This window comes from Nerophis lumbriciformis, linkage group LG28, assembly GCF_033978685.3.
Source record: "Nerophis lumbriciformis linkage group LG28, RoL_Nlum_v2.1, whole genome shotgun sequence".
NCBI classification, from domain to species: Eukaryota; Metazoa; Chordata; class Actinopteri; order Syngnathiformes; family Syngnathidae; genus Nerophis; species Nerophis lumbriciformis.
The window spans coordinates 27,459,239-27,478,535 of record NC_084575.2 but is presented as its reverse complement, the minus strand read 5'-3'; the positions used below and the strand labels follow the sequence as shown (position 1 = coordinate 27,478,535).

General features: G+C 40.2%; 1 protein-coding gene across 7 annotated transcripts in view; it reads left to right on the top strand.

The window, feature by feature from the left end:
- The window catches only part of LOC133571015 (band 4.1-like protein 1), a 252,318-nt gene that overhangs the window by 181,037 nt on the left and 51,984 nt on the right, over nucleotides 1–19,297 (top strand). For all 7 annotated transcript variants that reach the window (XM_061923964.1, XM_061923965.1, XM_061923963.1 and 4 more), the window contains exons 7-11: nucleotides 803–878; nucleotides 5,090–5,308; nucleotides 9,531–9,618; nucleotides 9,702–9,854; nucleotides 18,368–18,465. In XM_061923964.1, the coding sequence (XP_061779948.1) occupies nucleotides 803–878; nucleotides 5,090–5,308; nucleotides 9,531–9,618; nucleotides 9,702–9,854; nucleotides 18,368–18,465 (634 nt within the window). The remainder of the gene's footprint in view (nucleotides 1–802; nucleotides 879–5,089; nucleotides 5,309–9,530; nucleotides 9,619–9,701; nucleotides 9,855–18,367; nucleotides 18,466–19,297) is intronic.

Genomic DNA, 19,297 nt, shown 5'->3' with positions numbered 1-19,297 from the left:
ATAATACCCATCACTCAAAACTAAGTATTACCACGAGGGCTGCCAAAATTAACAAGTGAACGCATGTTATTAATCACAAAAACATATGTGATTAATCATGTATATACACAAATTAACCACACAATTTATTTTGACTGTACTTGCTCTTTTACCTTAACCGCAGATGGTTAACTGGCAAAGGTTGTTATACAGTCAATGACCAATACATATGTCAGTCAATTAACTGAGTGAGGAGACTCCAACTGGCAAATTTCACTTCAAAATTTACCTTGACTGGACTTTAAATAAAACTGTTACCACGTTTTTAACAAATACATGGTGTGCATTTGAGTAAAACAAAACAAAAATACATTGTTGTCCAAATATTGGGTTTTTTCCTCAGTCAATTCAAATTACACAAGCGAATATAACCTGTGATTAATCATGATTAATCCAAATTCAAAAGTGTGATTGATGTGATTAAATTTAAAATAATTTGACAGCACTCTGTAAGTGAATGTCTAGGTTACAATAAAAACTATTTCCACAACAATTATGCAAAAGGAGAAACCCTACATATTAATCTGGATATAAGATCCAGATTTGATAGCGGATAGCAGTTGGTACAGATGGCATCCTGTCTGTGCTCTACCACTAATGCTCACTAAGTTTGCTAAGGGAGAGGCTGAATGCATTACCGACCTTGCATTGGATCTAATTATATTATACATGTGTACTAAGTGTCCGGGGGAGTGTACATCCTTTATTTATGACGAGGACAGACATGACAGCTGTACGTTTTCAGCTCTCCTTCTCTCTGCAGACTGTCCGTGGCACTTTGCCTTTGCTGTCAAGTTCTACCCTCCGGACCCCTCTCAACTCACCGAGGATATCACCAGGTAGAGTAAAAAAAACACACACACAATCGAACCGCATGAAGTGTTGGGACTCTTCTAGATCGGTGTTTTTCAACCTTTTTTGAGCCAGGCACATTTTTTTGCGTTGAAAAAATCCGGAGGCACACCACCAGCAGAAATCATTAAAAATTATACTCAGTTGACAGTAAAAAGTCGTTGCCGCAATTGTTGGATACGACTTTAAACCATAACTAACAATACATCACTATAGCTCTTGTCTCAAAGTACACTGCAAAAACCATACTTGCCAACCTTGAGACCTCCAATTTCGGGAGGTGGGGGGTGGGGGGTGGGTGCGGGGGGCGTGGTTGGGGCGGGGGCGTGGTTAAGAGGGGAGGAGTATATTTACAGCTAGAATTCACCAAGTAAAGTATTTCATATATATATATATATATATATATATATATATATATATATATATATATATATATATATATATATATATCCCTGCGACCCCGAAGGGAATAAGCGGTAGAAAATGGATGGATGGATATACATATATATATATATATATATATATATATATATATATATATATATATATATATATATATATATATATATATATATATATAAGAAATAATTGACTTTCAGTGAATTCTAGCTATATATATATATATATATATATATATATATATATATATATATATAAATAAAAGAAATACTTGAATTTCAGTGTTCATTTATTTACACATATACACACACATAACACTCATCTACTCATTGTTGAGTTACGGGTTGAATTGTCCATCCTTGTTCTATTCTCTGTCACTATCTTTCTAACCATGCTGAACACCCTCTCTGATTATGCATTGCTGTGTGGCACGCACAAAAGTGCTTTCATCAAATGCACTAGATGGCAGTATTGTCCTGTTTAAGAGTGTCACAACATTGCTGTTTACGGCAGACGGACTGCTTTACTGTAGACGTTCTTTATATTGTGGGAAAGCGGACTCAGGTCCGCATGGAGCTGGAGGGGGCGTGGCCTCCAGCTCTGCCTGAATTTCGGGAGATTTTCAGGAGAAAATTTGTCCCGGGAGGTTTTCGGGAGAGGCGCTGAATTTCGGGAGTCTCCCGGAAAATCCGGGAGGGTTGGCAAGTATGGCAAAAACTGAAATCTAAGTAAGATGAAATATCTCAAATAAGGGTGATATTTGCTTATTTTCTGTCTGATAAGATAATTCTTCTCACTAAGCAGATTTTATGTTAGAGTGTTTTACTTGTTTTAAGTGTTTTGGTCCTAAATGATCTCAGTAAGATATTACAGCTTGTTGCTGAGATTTGATGACCTATATTGAGTAAAACATGCTTGAAACTAGAATATCAAGTGTTGCAAAGCTGTGTCATCAACACTCACAAGTATAAAACTACTTTTTTCGGGGGCGGTATAGCTCGGTTGGTAGAGCGGCCGTGCCAGCAAATTGAGGGTTCCAGGTTCGATCCCAGCTTCTGCCATCCTAGTCACTGCCGTTGTGTCCTTGGGCAAGACACTTTACCCACCTGCTCCCAGTGCCACCCACACTGGTTTAAATGTAACTTAGATATTGGGTTTCACTATGTAAAGCGCTTTGAGTCACTAGAGAAAAAGCGCTATATAAATATAATTCACTTCACTTTTTTAAAGTAACAATATCTTATTTCAAGCATGAAAAGAAATTCATGACTTTGACACAATTGTGTCTCATAATTAAAACAGATGACAGTCAAATGGACTTTGCTGTTTTATTTTCAATGAAACAATAGAACATATGTACTCATATAGTAGTACACTTGTTATTAGTGATAATATACTTATTTTAAGGTATTTTTGGGTTCATTGAGGTTAGATAATTTTACTTGTTTTGGAAAGTCTTGACAAGCCGAATTTTCTTGTTCTATTGGCAGATAATTTTGCTTAGTTCAAATAAAATACCCCTAGTTTTTGTATTTTTTTTTCTTGTTTTTGAACACTGACTTTTTGCAGTGTAGGTGTACTGTCACCACCTGTCACATCACGCCCTGACTTATTTGGACTTTTTTGCTGTTTTCCTGTGTGTAGTGTTTTAGTTCTTGTCTTGCGCTCTATTTTAGGTGGCTTTTTCTCTTTTTTTGGTATTTTCCTGTAGCAGGTTCATGTCTTCCTTTGAGCGATATTTCCCGCATCTACTGTGTTTTTATCCTTCTTTGTGGGGACATTGTCGATTGTCATGTCATGTTCGGATGTAAATTGTGGACGCCATCTTTGCTCCACAGTAAGTCTTTGCTGTCGTCCAGCATTCTGTTTTTGTTTACTTTGCAGCCAGTTCAATTTTAGTTTCGTTCTGCATAGCCTTCCCTAAGCTTCAATGCCTTTTCTTAGGGGCACTCACCTTTTGTTGATTTTTGGTTTAAGCATTAGACACCTTTTTACCTGCACGCTGCCCCCTGCTGTTTCTGACATCTACAAAGCAATTAGCTACCTGCTGCCACCTACTGATATGGAAGAGTATTACACGGTTTCCCCGCCGAGCTCTAGACAGCACCGACACTCAACAACAACACATCATTTGCAGACTATAATTACTGTCTGCAAAAAATATTTTTAACCCAAATAGGTGAAATTGGATAATCTCCTACGGCACACCACACTGTATCTCACGGCACACTAGTGCATACTTGCCAACCCTCCCGGATTTTCCGGGAGACTCCCGAAATTCAGCGCCTCTCCCGAAAACCTCCCGGGACAAATTTTCTCCCGAAAATCTCCCGAAATTCAGGCGGAGCTGGAGGCCACGCCCCCTCCAGCTCCATGCGGACCTGAGTGACGTGTTGACAGCCTGTTCTCACGTCCGCTTTCCCACCATATAAACAGCTAATGATCGAGGGCGAGTTCTTGGTTTCTTATGTGTGTTTATTGTTAGGCAGTTTCATTAACGTCCTCCCAGCGCGGTAACAACACACAACAACAGCAGTCAAGTTTTCGTCCCCCGTAAAGCAGTTTGTCTGCCGTAAACAGCAATGTTGTGACACTTTTAAACAGGACAATACTGCCATCTACTGTACATGCATATGTGACCCACCCATAATGTGTCACATTTTTGTGTTGATATATTTATTTTATTTTGTGGTTTGAATTCGTTTTTGGAGCTGTCATTACACATTTATCAGTATTCACATTGGTCAGTAGGGGGCAGTAGGGCGTTTCTTCCCAATTGAATGTTATCACCTGCAGACCAAAAGTGTCTTGTCATTCTGATGAGCGCGACCAGTCTGTGAACAATTGAAACGTCCTGTGTGCTTTTTCCTCCTGTATAACAGGTTAGTTTTGGTGAATCAACTCACTGAATAATATCCATGTGATCTTTATAAGTTTAAGTAAACATTCTGATGGTGGAGCCTAACTCTAAAGTGTTTGTGAGTTGTAGTTTGTATTTGTGAATGAATCCAGTGCACAGCTGCAGTAATCAATACAAAAAGGCGACGTGAGTGCGCAATGTTTATATAGGAACTTCTGATCCTAATTCAGACTCCCAAATTAGAGCTCCCGTTTTCTTATTGATTTTATAATGTATATTTGTATATTGTGTGTGTTCTGAAATAGTGACAGAGAATAGAACTAGGATGGACAATTCAACCCTTAACTCAACAATGAGTAGATGAGTGTTATGTGTGTGTAAATGTGTAAATAAATGAACACTGAAATTCAAGTATTTCTTTTATATATATATATATATATATATATATATATATATATATGTAATAAAATATATATATATATATATAGCTAGAATTCACTGAAAGTCAAGTATTTCTTATATATGTATATATATCTTAACCACGCCCCACGCCCCCCATTCCCCCACCTCCCGAAATCGGAGGTCTCAAGGTTGGCAAGTATGCACTAGTGTGCCGCGGCACAGTGGTTGAAAAACACTGCTCTAGATGTCCTTTCAATGTGAATTTGAAGCGAAAGTGCTTGTCCATTCTGCCAATGGCACGCCGTTTGACATTTTCCTAAATATTTGTCATCTTTGCATAGAAGCGCTATAACAATTTGCACGGTATATTGGTCCTCATATCAAAGCAAACCAAATCTCCCCTTTTTAAGGATTAGACCTGGAATGCTGCTAACAGCCGAGGATTTACTCGGCTGAATACGTGCTGGAGCTTGCCTGGCCTCAGCCTTGTTTGACTGCCAAAGCTTTCCTTTCCTTCCCTTTTTTTCCACCTGACAGATACTACCTATGTCTGCAGCTGAGGGAGGACATGCTGTCAGGTCGACTGCCGTGCTCGTTCGTCACCCACGCCCTACTGGGTTCCTATACCGTTCAGGCTGAGCTCGGCGACCACGATCAGGACGAGCACGGCTCGGACTACGTCAGCGATTTACGTTTTGCACCCAATCAGACTCGCGAGCTGGAGGAGAGAGTGATGGAGCTCCATCGAAACTACAAGTACAACCCGACACGCCGCTGTTTAAATCCCATTTTTATCCACCCATCAATAAGTCCGTTATCTCCTGATGAGGTTTTCATATTTCCACATATTTCATCACACTTCCTTGCTATCTGGACTTGAGATGTAGAAAGGATGGCTCTGACCACTTAAACGTACTCACACTCAAAAAGAACAGTTTTCCCAACACAAAGTTAAGGATTTCATTTTGAAAACTTTACATCACAGGTGTCAAACTCAAGGCCTGGGGGCTCATTTACGGTGGTCTGCCACATCACTTAATGTAGTCCACATTATCATTCAAAGTGGCTCACAACATCATTTAAAATGGCCCGCCACATCATTTAACCTGACCCACTACGTCATTCAATTTAGCCCGCAGCATCATTTAAAATGGCCCGCTACGTCATTTAATGTAACCCGCCACATAATTTGAAGTGGCCCATCATGTAATTTTAAGTGGCCCGCCACGTCATGGAAGATAGCCAGCCTGATCATTTATAATGGCCCGTCACATTATTTAAATTGGCCCATCGCGTCATTTAATGTGGCCCGCCTTGTCTTTTAAAGTGGCCTGCCATATCATTTAAAAGTGGTTTATCACGTAATTTAATGCAACCTGCCACATCATTTAAAGTTTCCTACAGTTTCATTTAAAGTGGCCCGCCATGTCATTTAGTGACCCGTCACGTAATTTTAAGTGGCCCGCCACATCATTTAAATTAGCCCATCACATTAAAAGTGGCCTGCCATGTTATATATAGTAGCCCGCCATATCATTTAGAGTTTCCTACTATTTCATTTAATCTGGCCTGCCATATCATTTAGAGTAGCCCGTCACGTTATTTAAAGTAGCCTGCCACATCATTTAACGTAGCCTGCCAAATGATTTTAATGTTTTTCCACCACGTCATTCAAATTGGCCCACCACTTCATTTAATGTAACCCGCCACCTTATATAAATTGGCCCGTCACGTCATTTAAAGTCGCTCGCCTTGTCATTTAAATTGGCCTGCCACGTTATGTAAAGTAGCCCGCCATGTAATTTAAAGGTGGCTTGTGACGTTCTTTAATGCAGCCCGCCACGTCATTTAAAGTTTGCTACTGTTTCATTTAAAGTGGCCCGCCATATCATTTAGAATGACCCGTCACGTAATTTTAAGTGGCCCATCACATCATTTAAATTAGCCCATCACGTCATTTAAAGTGGCCTGCCTTGTCATTTAAAGTGGCCCACCATGTCATTTAAAGTTTCCTACCATTTCATTTAAATTGGCCTGCCATGTCATTTAGAGTAGCCCGTCACGTTATTTAAAGTAGCCTGCCACATCATTTAATGTAGCCTGCCAAATGATTTTAATGTTTTTCCACCACGTCATTTAAATTGGCCCACCACTTCATTTAATGTAACCCGCCACCTTATATAAATTGGCCCGTCACGTCATTTAAAGTCACCCGCCTTGTCATTTAAATTGGCCTGCCACGTTATGTAAAGTAGCCCGCCATGTAATTTAAAAGTGGCTTGTCACGTTATTTAATGCAGCCCGCCATGTCATTTAAAGTTTCCTACCATTTCGTTTTAAGTGGCCCATGTCATGTCATTTAGAGTGACCCGTCACGTCATTTTAAGTGGCCCGCCACATCATTTAAATTAGCCCATCACATCATTTAAGGTGGCCTGCCACGTTATGTAAAGTAGCCCACCATTTCATTTAAAAATGGCTTGTCACGTTATTTAATGCAGCCCGCCATGTCATTTAAAGTTTTCTACCATTTCATTTAAAGTGGCCCGCAATGTCATTTAGAGTGACCGTCACGTCATTTTAAGTGGCCCATCACATCATTTAAATTAGCCCATCACATTATTTAAACTGTTCTGCCTTGTCATTTAAAGTGGCCCGCCAGGTCATTTAAAGTTTCCTACTATTTCATTTAATGTGGCCTGCCATATCATTTAGAGTAGCCCGTCACGTTATTTAATGTAGCCTGCCAAATGATTTTAATGTTTTTCCAACACGTCATTTAAATTGGCCCACCACTTCATTTAATGTAACCCGCCACTTTATTTAAATTGACCCGTCACGTCATTTAAAGTCGCCCGCCTTGTCACTTAAAATGGCCTGCCACGTTATGTAAAGTAGCCCGCCATGTAATTTTTAAGTGGCTTGTGACGTTATTTAATGCAGCCCGCCACGTCATTTAAAGTTTCCTACCATTTCATTTTAAGTGGCCCATGTCATGTCATTTAGAGTGACCTGTCACATCATTTTAAGTGGCCCGCCACATCATTTAAATTAGCCCATCACATCATGTAAAGTAGCCTGCCACGTTATGTAAAGTAGCCCACTATTTCATTTAAAAATGGCTTGTCACGTTATTTAATGCAGCCCGCCATGTCATTTAACGTTTTCTACCATTTCATTTAAAGTGGCCCGCAATGTCATTTAGAGTGACCGTCACGTCATTTTAAGTGGCCCGTCACATCATTTAATTTAGCCCATCACATTATTTAAACTGTTCTGCCTTGTCATTTAAAGTGGCCTGCCACGTTATGTAAAGTACCCCGCTATATCATTTAAAAGTGAATTGTCACGTTATTTAATGCAGCCCGCCATGTCATTTAACGTTTTCTGCCTTGTCATTTAATTTGGCCTGCCTTGTCATTTAAACTGGCCCGCCATGTCATTTAAAGTTTCCTACCATTTCATTTAAAGTGGCCTGCCATGTCATTTAGAGTAGCCCGTCACGTTATTTAATGTAGCCTGCCACATCATTTAATGTAGCCTGCCAAATGATTTTAATATTTTTCCACCACGTTATTTAACATGGCCCACCACTTCATTTAATGTAACCCGCCACCTTATTTAAAATGGCCCATCACATCATTTAAATTGGCCCGCTGCATCATTTAAATTGACCCGCCACGTCATTTGAAATGGCACGCCTTGTCATGTATGTGGCCTGCCACATTATTGCCATGTCAGTTAATATAGCCCCGCCATATCATTTAAAATGGTCTACCACGTCATTTAAAGTGGTTTGCCACATCATTTATGTGGCCTCCGAATGGTTAGAAGTAGAGACGTCCGATAATGTCGGCCTGCCGATATTATCGGTCGATAAATGCGTTAAAATGTAATATCGGAAATTATCGGTATCGTTTTTTTATTATCGGTATCGTGTTTTTTAATTTTTTTTACTAAATCAACATAAAAAACACAAGATACACATACAATTAGTGCACCAACCCAAAACAACCTCCCTCCCCCATTTACACTCATTCACACAAAAGGGTTATTTCTTTCTGTTATTAATATTCTGGTTCCTACATTATATATCAATATATATCAATACAGTCTGCAAGGGATACAGTCCGTAAGCACACATGATTGTGCGTGCTGCTGGTCCACTAATAGTACTAACCTTTAACAGTTAATTTTACTAATTTTCATTAATTACTAGTTTCAATGTAACTGTTTTTATATTGTTATACTTTTTTTTTATTCAAGAACATTTTTTTAATTTATTTATCTTATTTTATTTTATAATTTTTTTTTAAAAGTACCTTATCTTCACCATACCTGGTTGTCCAAATTAGGCATAATAATGTGTTAATTCCACGACTGTATATATCGGTTGATATCTGTATCAGTTGGTATCGGTAATTAAAGAGTTGGACAATATCGGAATATCGGATATCGGCAAAAAGCCATTATCGGACGTCCCTTGTTAGAAGTAATTAAGCATTTTCTGGCTAAATGTATTTGTTTTTTCAATTTTGGCAGAAAAATGTACTGCACATAATCATATAATATACTAGGTAAATATTATGTAATCATATACAACAAGATGTTCAAAGCATTTTTTTTGTTATCAAAAATAATTACTTAAATACCTGCTTGTCACCTTGACTTACGATTTCAAAGCAAGTTGTCCATCAATCTGTTAGTAAAAAAATCTAATAATAAAAATTAATTTCCTTTCCAAATTTTGTAACGACGCTATAATACGTTTATAATCATATCTGTTGCAAGCGGCCCTCTAAGGGCAGCCATAAATGCAATGTGGCCCTCAATAAAAATGAGTTTGACGACCCTGCTTGATATAAAAGGACACAAGCATGACACTAAGCTAGTTCTGCTCCCTGTGTGCTTAAGGATGAATGATTTACAAATGAAGACTGCAAACATGTATGTTGGTTACAGATGTTTCTACCCACAGGGGTATGACTCCAGCAGAGGCTGAAATTAACTTCTTGGAGAATGCAAAGAAACTGTCCATGTATGGGGTGGACCTGCACCACGCTAAGGTTAGTAGGCTCAGTAACTTATAAAGAGAGATTTCAAATGTGCGTGAATCATTTCAGTTTTTTTGGTCTTTTTTCCCCTGCAGGATTCGGAAGGGATCGACATAATGTTGGGCGTCTGTGCCAACGGCCTGCTCGTGTACCGTGATAGGCTGAGGATCAACCGCTTTGCTTGGCCCAAAATCCTTAAGATCTCCTATAAGAGGAGCAACTTTTACATCAAGATACGGCCTGGCGAGGTATACCTTCCATTGACGACTATTTAAAGGGGAACATTATCACAATTTCAGAATTGTTAAAACCATTAAAAATCAGTTCCCAGTGGCTTATTATATTTTTCAAAATTTTACCCATCACGCAATATCCCTAAAAAAGGCTTCAAAGTGCCTGATTTTAACCACCCGTCCATTTTCCTGTGACGCCACATAGTGATGCCAACACAAACAAACATGGCGGAAAGAACAGCAAGCTATAGCGACATTAGCTCGGATTCAGACTCGGATTTCAGCGGCTTAAGCGATTCAACAGATTACGCATGTATTGAAACGCATAGTTGTAGTGTGGAGGCAGGTAGCGAAAACGAAATTGAAGAAGAAACTGAAGCTATTGAGCCATATCGGTTTGAACCGTATGCAAGCGAAACCGACGAAAACGACACGACAGCCAGCGACACGGGAGAAAGCGAGGACGAATTCGGCGATCGCCTTCTAACCAACGATTGGTATGTGTTTGTTTGGCATTAAAGGAAACTAACAACTATGAACTAGGTTTACAGCATATGAAATACATTTGGCAACAACATGCACTTTGAGAGAGCAGACAGCCCAATTTTCATCAATTAATATATTCTGTAGACATACCCTCATCCGCTCTCTTTTCCTGAAAGCTGATCTGTCCAGTTTTGGAGTTGATGTCAGCAGGCCAGGGAAGCTAGGGTCGATATTCTTCTCTTGATCATCTTCAGGACGGTGTGAGCCAAGACATCCAGGGGGTTTAGCTCGCTCGTCTGCGGGAACAAACTGCCGCCATTGCTTGCCGTGCTACCGAGGTCCTTTGTCCCTGAATTGCTCAAACACTCCGGCAGATTCAATGGGGGTCTGGCGGCAGATTTCTTTGACTTTATCGTTGGAAATGCATCTGCTTTGAGTGTCGCAGGATATCCACACATTCTTGCCATCTCTGTCGTAGCATAGCTTTCGTCGGTAAAGTGTGCGGAACAAACGTCCAATTTCTTGCCACTTTCGCATCTTTGGGCCACTGGTGCAACTTGAATCCGTCCCTGTTGGTGTTGTTACACCCTCCGACAACACACCGACGAGGCATGATGTCTCCAAGGTACGGAAAACAGTCGAAAAAATGGAAAATAACAGAGCTGATTTGACTCGGTGTTTGAGAAAATGGCGGATTGCTTCCTGATGTGACGTCACGTTGTGAGAGCGAATAATAGAAAGGCGTTTAATTTGCCAAAATTCACCCATTTAGAGTTCGGAAATCGGTTAAAAAAATATATGGTCTTTTTTCTGCAACATCAAGGTATATATTGACACTTACATAGGTCTGGTGATAATGTTCCCCTTTAAGAAGTCAATCTAACATAATAGTTGCATAACAACAATGCTCGAGTGCCTTATTCTGCTTCTTAATGGAGTCTGAGTTACAGTACAGTAGGGATGATGTCTGTTAAGAAATGATCGATTTCGATGCCATTATCAGCAAACACTGCCCTGGTCACTCTGGCTGTCATGAATGTCATCATCTGAAATAGGATAACGTTAACATTATCTTAATTCACATCTTGCAAGCACTAGTTTATTAGACAGACCTGCAAACTCTGGAGTGGTGTAGGCTACAAAATACCGTTAACGTTATCAGACACATACAAAAAGGCTCACGTTAACGTTAGCTACTGACTATGCTTAGGTAACGTTAGTCTAGCTAACTTTACTGCAGTCCTGGTTGACATAAGAAGTAACGTTATTTTAGCCTAAAGGCTACAAGTGAGCAGATATGGAAATTAACCGGCAACAGTTAACGTTAGTTACTCACCGGCACTATCACTGGGACTGCAGGTTGAAGCAGAGGAAGAGGGGCATGCTTCGTTATCTCTGTCGCTGCTTCTCCACGTGTCGAAGACACGACACGTTTCTCTAACCTTCAGGTTATGTACGGCCTGAACATGTTTCAACATGCTTGTTGTACTGCTCCCCTGACAGAAAAGCGAAGCCTGGCAATAATTGCATATAGCCGTTTCTTCGTCAAATTTCTTAGTAAATTGAAACCATGGAGCTTGCCTGGCCTCAGCCTCGGAGCGTTTTTTTCCGGTCCATTGTGGTTGCTGCTTCTGTATCTGCCGTCGAATGACTGAGCTATGTCATTTCCTGTCACGTGCCACAGGACATTTCCTGTGACACGGGATTTGAATAAAGAACCAAATCTTTTTCTTTACTATAGTGGCTTCAATAATGGGAACCGTTTCTCAAAAAGGGATTCGAATCCATGGAATCGATTCTTTTCTTATCGAACAATTGGGAGAACCGGTTTTCGAACATCATCCCTATATGTTCTGTACTATAAGCCCTGCCCAGCAGCGTCGCAGTACACTACACGTATAGTACTAATACAAGTACAGTAGTACCATAAGTGAGAGCTTAATTGGTTCTGTGATGGAGCTCTTAACTTAAAACACATGTATCTCAAATTATCGTCTTCCATTGAAATGAATTGAAATCAATGTAATCGGTGCTTGGCCCCCCTAAAACAGCACAATGTTAACATGTAACATGCCTGAAAAAAGACAACAAATAGTGTATAAAAAACAATACATTAGAAAGGACTACCGTATTTTTCGGAGTATAAGTCGCACCGGAGTATAAGTCGCACCTGCCGAAAATGCATAATATAGAAAGAAAAAAAACATATATAAGTTGCACTAATACCGAAAAATACGGTACTTGTAATTGAGCTACTGTGTGTCAAACATTTTCCCTTGAGAATCAATACAGTTTGTCGAAGTCTAATGTAATAAAATTGTACAGGATCTACCTTGGAGAGTGGAATTATACAGTATCTCCTCAAACTGCTTCTCCGTCAAACAAACCATCAGCATCTTCATATTTTTATGGATAAATGTCCCCCGTTTCGGTGTTAATTTAACATTCTTGGCTGGCTTTAAGCTCATTCTGCTTCAGTATGGCGCAGACGAGCAATGCGCTGCCCTTGAACTGCTTCGCCAAGTTAGCTACACCCTCAGTCACTTTATCCCTTCCATTTTTTGGGCTACAAGGAGCACTTAAAATCATTTAATTTTCTCAAAAATCGACAGTGCATCTAATAACCCAATGCGCCTAATGTACGGATTAATAACTCTGGCTTGGCTTTTTGACCTGGAAGCAGTATTATTTGGGACATGGTGTAATGATGAGTGTGACCAGTAGATGGCAGTCACACATAAGACATAAATTTGGACAATTGACGTCAGCAGATTATACATATATGGTAAAGGTTTACCCAAAGTGTTTTGCACAGGTCCGCCACTGTAGTCGGACGATGTAGTCAATAAGCTCCTTCTTTTTCTCTATCCTCTTGTTGTGCGGTATTCATCCTCCGCTGTTGCCATTTCTAATACAAAGTTGCATACAGTTCTAACTTAATCTGTCAGTAGACTTGCTATGGAAGCGCTAAAAACTACCGGTACAACAAAGATGGCGGGTAGAAGATGCTGTCAAAGTGGAGCCACGTAAATAAGAGCGCCCACAAAATGTCGCATCCAGAAGAGACGGTCGGAAAGCGGCTTAAAGATGATATATGTAAACATAATCTATGCAAAATTTTGACCAAAGAACCACCAAGACCACAAGGAACTGTTTTACATGTAAAAAAAAAAAAAAAATCCTAATAATCTGGTGTGCCCCTTGCATGAAATGAAATCCTGTGCGCCCAATGGTCCAAAAAATATGGTATGTCAACTTCTAGATACAAGCAAGTATTTAACACATTTTGGCTTGCAACCTAAAGCATAACAATAAGCTGAGAAACAGCTCTTATCCAAAAACACACTTAAGTTGGGCCACTCTGAAGTGAGGTACCACTGTATACTACGCTGGTCTACAGAGATCTTCTTGGGGTGGCCTGAAAACATCACTCCATGGCTATTACATGTGACTGTGATGTAGGGCATAATATACTGTAGTGTGCAGTGTTGGGTTAGTTACTGAAAACCAGTAACTAGTTACAGTTACTAGTTACTTTATTTCAAAAGTAACTCAGCTACTAACTCAGTTACTTACACCAAAAAGTAATGTGTTACTGTGAAAAGTAACTATTTAGTTACTTCTCTTTTTTTTTTAAAGGCTCCCATTAATGCCCTTTTAGCCTTCATTTCAGTACTGTTATTGCACTGGAGAATAATACAATGTGTTGATCAACTTGACATGCATTTGCATCACTGAACTCTGCTAAGCAATGTGCTCTACATACAACACACAAAGATATTGTTTCAAAGGGCCAATTTGTTTCAGGCCAGAACAAATTGACAAAACTATTTTAAATAGCTGCAACATAACATACATAAGTAACAAACAGCATATTAACAACATAGCTGTAAACCTGGCTTCACCTAAGGAAGGCACACGTGACATACACAAAGCCTAACCAGGCAGATTTGAATTGTTGTTTTGGGCAGTAGTACATTTAACTAAAATGTTCTTTTCTTTGTGCTCGACAAAAGAAAATAAGTCAGAATATCTCATACTTGAAAACTTTGAATTGTTTTTTTGGGCAGTAGACGGGATCTTTGATCCAATACACAACTAACATTTAACTAAAATGTTCTTTTCTTTGTGCTCGACAAAAGAAAAGAAGTTAGAATATCTCATACTTGCCAACCCTCCCGAATTTCAGTGCCTCTCCCCGGGACAACCATTCTCCCGATTTCCAGCTGGACTTAAGGTACGCCCCGTCCAGGTCCGTGCGGACCTGAGTGAGGACAGCCTGTCGTCACGTCCGCTTGGCCAAGCAAAAAGTAACCACAAAACACTTAGTTCTGTGGTTACTTTTTGGTTGGCCAACGGTTTACGTTGTATTGCGCACTCCCCTCCCCCTCCCCTTCCCACACCCAGACAGCGCGCCTCTTGTGACACAAGAACATTCAGAAGGCCGACACTGCGCGCTGCAATAAAACACACTCAGATCTTCTGTTTCTAGCCGATACTACATACAAAATAACGTAAAATAACGCAGTAACGCATCATGTAGTGAAGGTAACTGAGTTACTGAATATAAAAAATAACGCGTTAGATTACTAGTTTCAGCCGAAACCAAACGGCGTTACAGTAACGCACTATTATGTAACGCGTTAGTCCCAACACTGGTAGTGTGCAGCTACATTGATTCATTTTCTACTGCTTAGCCCAGTGGTTCTTAACCTGGGTTCGATCGAACCCTAGGGGTTCGGTGAGTCGGCCTCAGGGGTTCGGGGGAGCCTCCGCCGCGGAGGTCAAGACACACCCGACTCATTGTGTAAATAAAAACTTCTCCCTATCGGCGTTATTATGGATGCCCCCAAAGAATGTTCCGTCTAATTTTCCATCTGATTTGCAGGTGTGTAATTTGTTGTGAGTTCACGCACTGTGTTGGTTTTGTTCTTTGAACAAAGTGATGTTCATGCACGGTTCATTTTGTGCACCAGTAAAAATACATGTAACTTTGTCTTGAATTTGAAAAAAACAAAACATTTTATTTTCCACTAAAGAAGGGTTTGGTGGATGCACATATGAAACTGGTGGGGTTCGGTACCTCCAACAAGGTTAAGAACCACTGGCTTAGCCTGATAAAAGTTAGGGGTGACCTGGAGCTTATCTCAGCTGACTTTGGACAAGGGTCTCTGTACACTCTGGACTAGTCACATAGTGTTTTTTCCCCCTCAAGAAAACCATAGAAATGTAATAATAGTAGTAATATTTTGTGTACAACTGTTGACACTGTAAAAAAGTGTGTGTGCATATGTCCTGAGCAGATGGCTCATGATCAAATCATTCACCAATTATTAATTTATTTGCTCCTCCATCTGAGCTGCATTGTGGTCTTCCTCTATAAGGCCGCTCTATAGCTTGCGGGCCTTCCTGAGCGTCACTGTGTGTGCATCAGGCCCAATCAAGTGTCAGCCGCACAGTGTGCCTGTGATTGGGCCAAATAAAGGGTCCCTTCAAGAGCGCCGCGGCAGCTGCACCCGTGAAAATCTCTCTCCCAAAGCCTGAACATGCGAGATGCTTGATTTGATTGTTTTCATCTAAATTTGTATTTTTGCTGTGAGTAGAAGAGGGCAACCTGAATACATATTGCAGCTAAAAAATAAGCATAATACTGACTTAGTATTTTATATACGCTACTGAATATTCAGACACTTACGTTAGGTAAGATTGGACTAAACTGAACATTACTATCTCAGGGTTTTGATTGATTGATTGAGACTTTTATTAGTAGGTTGCACAGTGAAGTACATATTCCGTACAATTGACCACTAAATGGTAACACCCGAATAAGTTTTTCAACTTGTTTAAAGGGGAACATTATCACCAGACCTATGTAAGCGTCAATATATACCTTGATGTTGCAGAAAAAAGACCATATATTTTTTAACCGATTTCCGAACTCTAAATTGGTGAATTTTGGCGAATTAAACGCCTTTCTAATATTCGCTCTCGGAGCGATGACGTCACAACGTGGCGTCACATCGGGAAGCAATCCGCCATTTTCTCAAACACCGAGTCAAATCAGCTCTGTTATTTTCCGTTTTTTCGACTGTTTTCCGTACCTTGGAGACATCATGCCTCGTCGGTGTGTTGTCGGAGGGTGTAACAACACGAACAGGGACGGATTCAAGTTGCACCAGTGGCCCAAAGATGCGAAAGTGGCAAGAAATTGGACGTTTGTTCCGCACACTTTACCGACGAAAGCTATGCTACGACAGAGATGGCAAGAATGTGTGGATTTACTGCGACACTCAAAGCAGATGCATTTCCAACGATAAAGTCAAAGAAATCTGCCGCCAGACCCCCATTGAATCTGCCGGAGTGTGTGAGCAATTCAGGGACAAAGGGCCTCGGTAGCCCGGCAAGCAATGGCGGCAGTTTGTTCCCGCAGACGAGCGAGCTAAACCCCCTATCGACCCTAGCTTCCCTGGCCTGCTGACAATCAACTCCAAAACTGGACAGATCAGCTTTCAGGAAAAGAGCGCGGATGAGGGTATGTCTACAGAATATATTAATTGATGAAAATTGGGCTGTCTGCACTCTCAAAGTGCATGTTGTTGCCAAATGTATTTCATATGCTGTAAACCTAGTTCATAGTTGTTAGTTTCCTTTAATGCCAAACAAACACATACCAATCGTTGGTTAGAAGGTGATCGCCGAATTCGTCCTCGCTTTCTCCCGTGTCGCTGGCTGTCGTGTCGTTTTCGTCGGTTTCGCTTGCATACGGTTCAAACCGATATGGCTCAATAGCTTCAGTTTCTTCTTCAATTTCGTTTTCACTACCTGCCTCCACACTACAACCATCCGTTTCAAAACATGCGTAATCTGTTGAATCGCTTAAACCGCTGAAATCCGAGTCTGAATCCGAGCTAATGTCGCTATAGCTTGCTGTTGTTTCCGCCATGTTTGTTTGTGTTGGCTTCCCTATGTGACGTCACAGGAAAATGGATGGGTGTTTATAACGATGGTTAAAATCAGGCACTTTGAAGCTTTTTTTAGGGATATTGCGTGATGGGTAAAATTTTGAAAAAAACTTCGAAAAATATAATAAGCCACTGGGAACTGATTTTTTAATGGTTTTAACCATTCTGAAATTGTGATAATGTTCCCCTTTAAGTCGGGGTCCACTTAAATTGATTCATGATACAGATATATACTATCATCATAATACAGTCATCACACAAGATAATCATCAGGGTGTATACATTGAATTGTTTACATTATTTACAATTCGGGGTGTGGAAGGGGAGCGGGGGTTAGGTTTGGTTGTTATCATCAGTCATCAACAATTGAGAACAGAGAAATGGATATTGATCAGTGTAGGACTGACTTGGTAGGATATGTACAGCAAGTAGTGGACATAGAGTGAGAGAGAGAGATCAGAAGGCATATGAAAATCGTTCGCAACTGGACTGCTTGTTTTGTATAAGTATAAATAAATGGGGTTTGGACCCTAAATGTTGGACTAGATCTAAACAAACTAAGTCTATGAGCCCGGATTGATGAAGCCTACTCGGATGAGCGGTGAAACATCCTCTAAGACAAACCAAACAGTCCAGTTGCGATCGATTGAATGTCCTGAGATGACAACGACCTGGATGAAGGAGAATCTTCATAGGTATTGATTGATTTAAACTGTTATTAGTAGATTGCACAGTACAGTACATATTTCGTACAATTGACCACTAAATGGTAACACCCGAATAAGTTTTTCAACTTGTTGAATTGGTCCACGTAAATCAATTCATGGTAAATATGAATACCGTATTTTTCGGAGTATAAGTCGCACCGGAGTATAAGCCGCACCTGCCGAAAATGCATAATAAAAAAGGAAAAAAACATATAAGTCGCACTATGAAAAAAACTGCGACTTATAGTCCGAAAAATACGGTAAGTATGAACATTACTGTCTTTGTAAAGTTACAATTTATCTTGTTTGCTTGTGGAAGTGCTCAACTACTGCTCAATTTCCACTAACCGTGTCCACTTGTGTTCCTCTCTAGTATGAGCAGTTTGAGAGCACTATTGGTTTTAAGCTTCCCCACCACAGAGCTGCCAAAAGGCTGTGGAAAGTCTGCATTGAGCATCACACCTTCTTCCGGTAAGAACCAATATCCGTCTTTCCAACTTCTAAGGCAACGTACACATTTATATCTGCAAATTTTTAGCATTTAGTCTTCTGTGTTGTGGTATGTTTAGATGTCCGGGATAGTACGCCGTGCCACTGGGCGACTATTCGGCAAAATTGGATCGGACTAGGTGTAGCTCAGTCAGGAAGCCTCCCTCACTGCTCCCCCTGGCAATGATAATGATCCTTCCGCATGATTCCCTACGAACGTTTATTTTCTCTAACTAGTCAAGTTTAATCGTCTTCCCGGCGCTCCGCCAGAGCAAAAGCCGACCCCAGCGGGGGGTATCCGAGGACCTCACTAAACTATCCTGTGTCTGCCATGTCTATTTGAGTGTTTTAGCCTTTTTTAATTGGAACAAGTCACAAATGAGATCTGTTTATGTGGGGATTAACTGAGCTTAGCTATGGGTACCTTTCACATTTGAACAGATACAGTGCCAATTCCCTGAACCTGGGAATCGATACTGATACTTAGCGGCACCAATTCTTTGTACTTTGAACCCTTAATTAACCCTAACCCTTGATAAATGGTAATTGTATAATAACGAAATACAATTTTTCTATTTTTGATAACGTTGCTGACCAGTTATTATATCTTGTTTTAATATTACCGTATTATTCGGACTATAAGTCGCAGTTTTTTTTCATAGTTTGGCCGGGTTCCAGTGTGACCTATATATGTTTTTTCCTTCTTTATTATGCATTTTCGGCAGGTGCGACTTATACTCCGAAAAATACGGTACATGTCTGAGTCTCACTTGCAAGTATTATATAGTAGACCTTGCAAGCAGTTGCAAATCCA